The sequence below is a fragment of the Cebus imitator genome, unplaced genomic scaffold (genome assembly GCF_001604975.1).
Source record: "Cebus imitator isolate Cc_AM_T3 unplaced genomic scaffold, Cebus_imitator-1.0 Scaffold495, whole genome shotgun sequence".
NCBI classification, from domain to species: domain Eukaryota; kingdom Metazoa; phylum Chordata; class Mammalia; order Primates; family Cebidae; genus Cebus; species Cebus imitator.
In genome coordinates, this window is record NW_016107810.1 from 547748 (window position 1) to 550768 (window position 3021).

Sequence of the window (3021 nt, forward strand, 5' to 3'; positions counted from 1 at the left end):
GGGTGAGCGTGTGCGTGGCGGGAGATCCCCTCCAAATGCACATTCAGGGGTGAGCGTGTGCGTGGCGGGAGATCCCCTCCAAATGCACATTCAGGTGTGAGCATGTGCGTGGCAGGAGATCCTCTCCAAATGCACGTTCAGGTGTGAGCGTGTGCGTGGCGGGAGATCCCCTCCAAATGCACATTCAGGGGTGAGCATGTGCATGGCAGGAGATCCTCTCCAAATGTACGTTCAGGTGTGAGCATGTGCATGGTGGGAGATCCCTTCCACATGCACATTCCGTCATGAGCGTGTGCATGGTGGGAGCTCCTGCCACACTCGGTCTCGCTGTTGTCTTTCAGGTCAGCAAAGTGGAACGTGAGAAGAACCAGGAGCTGAGGCAGGTGCGCGAGCATGAGCAGCACAAGACTGCGGTCTTGCTCACCGAGCTGAAGACGAAGCTGCACGAGGAGAAGATGAAGGAGCTGCAGGCCGTGCGTGAGGCACTGCTTCGGCAGCACGAGGCTGAGCTGCTCAGGGTCATCAAAATCAAGGACAATGAGAATCAGCGGCTGCAGGCGCTGCTCAGTGCCCTGAGAGACGGAGGCCCCGACAAGGTCAAGACCGTGCTGCTGTCTGAGGCCAAGGAGGAGGCCAAGAAGGGCTTCGAGGTGGAGAAGGTCAAGATGCAGCAGGAGATCTCTGAGCTCAAGGGTGCCAAGAGGCAGGTGGAGGAGGCGCTGACGCTGGTGATCCAGGCAGACAAGATCAAGGCTGCGGAGATCCGCAGCGTGTACCACCTGCACCAGGAGGAGATCACCCGCATCAAGAAGGAGTGCGAGCGGGAGATCCGCAGGCTGGTACGTGGGCGGGCGTGGGTGGGCATGGGCGCAGGGGTGGGCGGGGGGCGCCGGGGAGGGCGTGGGCATGGGTGCAGGCATGGACTCAGGAGCACACGGGCAGCACCTGGGTGGCTCTGGCTTCACCCCCCCCAAGGCACTCTCAGCACAGGCTCCTCATGCCATCCCTGTTGGTTTTGAGGACCCCAAATTCATGAGACCACTTGAGAAGGTTCAGATGCCCTCCAAATGCACATTCAGGTGTGAGCATGTCAGCCCCATGGGGCAGGCCAGACTCCCACCTCCCCTTCTCAGCAAGCACCAGTTCTACTTCCTTTTGTAACTTGCACCAGAGCAAGAAACCTGCAAGTCAGCACCGCCCATCCCCACCACAGGGTTCACCGATGCCGCCTCCTAGTGTCCTGGGTCACACCTGACGCAAGGCAGGGCTCAGTGTTTCACGGCAGGAGTTCCACACGTCCTCACAGCGGGACTCGGGGAATTCTCTGGTAATTCTCCAGTTGAACTCACTGGATCCAGAGAGGGGAGACCAGGAGGCCCCGGGGCGGGTTGGGGGGTGATGGCCCCCGCAGCCCTGAGTAGCCCGTCTCTGCCGAAGCATTGCACTTGGGATGGAGCAGAGGAGCTGCAGGTTTTGTGGGTCGGTGAGGTCTAACAGTGGCACCTGCACCTGCTGCATCCTAATAGCTCCAGAGACCCAGGCACCCCATGCCAGGCGCCAGGGAAGTCGGTGTTCTCAAAGACACAGTGTTCAGCTGAGAGAATGTCCAGAGACTGCAAGGAACTGATTGCACCCGATGATCCTTGTCCTTTGGAGTGGGGACTGTCCCGTGATTTGGGGGGAATGGAGCTCTGAGAGGTGTGCACCCCAGCCCTGCTCATCAGGACCCGGAGCCCCAGGCATCTTGGTGGGACGCAGTGGTCTTGCCACATGTGTGGCCGGGCACCTGGGACAGCTCCCTCTGCCTGCGTCCTGGGGCCCCTGGTCTCCAGGGATGGCCTCCAGGCTGTGCCAGCACGTGGCACTCCCAGAGATGGGCAGCCACTCTCTGCGCCTACAGCCAGGAAGGGAGAGCCGGCTATTGTGGGGTAACTTTGACCTTGCCATGGCATACGCACTGGTGCCCCCAAACGTGCCTTTCCAAAGTGGTCCTTGTTCCAACCTCCCCTACACCTCTTTACCCCGTCCCGAGCCAGCCCTAGTAAGAACCAGGCGCTCTCCTCGAATGCCACAGTGCCTGCTTTTCTGTGTGGGGAGGGAGGAAGTGGCTGCCGTTGTGGGAAGGTGGGAGGGACAGGCGGCCGCCACTGCCCAGTGCCACGTGGCCCTTTCATGTGTCTGGTTGGATGTGATGCTCTCAGGAGAGGAAGACAGCTTTCTCCTTAAGGAAAGGCTCATTACAGAAACCAGCGGTTCCCTGCTGGCTCCTCTCAGCCGCGACGTGAGCCCCAGAGGCAGCTACTGGCAACTCCTCGAGCTGATTCTTCTGGATTTTATTTCAGATTTTCGAAAGCAGGCTCCAGCCTGTTTCCTCACACCCCATCCCCACCTGGTCTCTCTCCTCCACTCAGTGTTTTTGCAGGCAGGGGCAGGCAGATCCTAAAACTTAGAGCAAAACGCAGGCGTGTCACTTGCTCTGTGGGTTTTCTTTTCCCAACTTAAGGGCATCATGTTACGATCTAAGGTCTTACATGTTAAAGTACGTCAGTCTGATTTGTTTCTCTCTCCCTTTAGGATGGGTACTCACTGTGTCTTCTTTAAGAAATCTTTTGACCCTGAAGTCACAAAGCTTCATCTTTAAACGTTTTATAGTTTCGCCTCCCATACTTAACGTCTAGAGCAGCCCTTTCTTAAAAGATTGCCCCCACCCCGCAGCGCCTCTCTGCTGGATCCCACGTGTCCTCACAAAAGTGGACTTCCAGGCCTGTCTGATCATTAGTCCCTCCTCCACCCTACTTTTTAGAAATGATCCTCACTCTATAAAAAGCCCCATTTCTGGAGTAGCACCTTCTCCCACTTTGTTCGCCTTCAAGAATAACCTGCCTCTTCTTGGCCCTCTATAGCTCCATATAAATTTCAGAATCATCTTTTCTCTAAATAAAAAAAAAAAACTGTTGAAATTTGGGGATTTTTAACCAAACTGTTCAAGGATAAATATTAACAGAGAGTATAATGATTCTC

At 56.4% G+C, this 3021-nt stretch overlaps 1 protein-coding gene across 9 annotated transcripts in view; it reads left to right on the top strand.

Moving 5' to 3' along the window:
- Positions 1-3021, top strand: part of JAKMIP3 (Janus kinase and microtubule interacting protein 3) — a 117582-nt gene that overhangs the window by 47973 nt on the left and 66588 nt on the right. For all 9 annotated transcript variants that reach the window (XR_005197565.1, XR_005197564.1, XR_005197566.1 and 6 more), the window contains one exon: positions 342-839. Coding sequence is in view for 4 of the 9 variants with exons in the window: in XM_017513555.2 (XP_017369044.1) it covers positions 342-839 (498 nt within the window). In the remaining 5 variants the exon portion in view is untranslated. The remainder of the gene's footprint in view (positions 1-341; positions 840-3021) is intronic.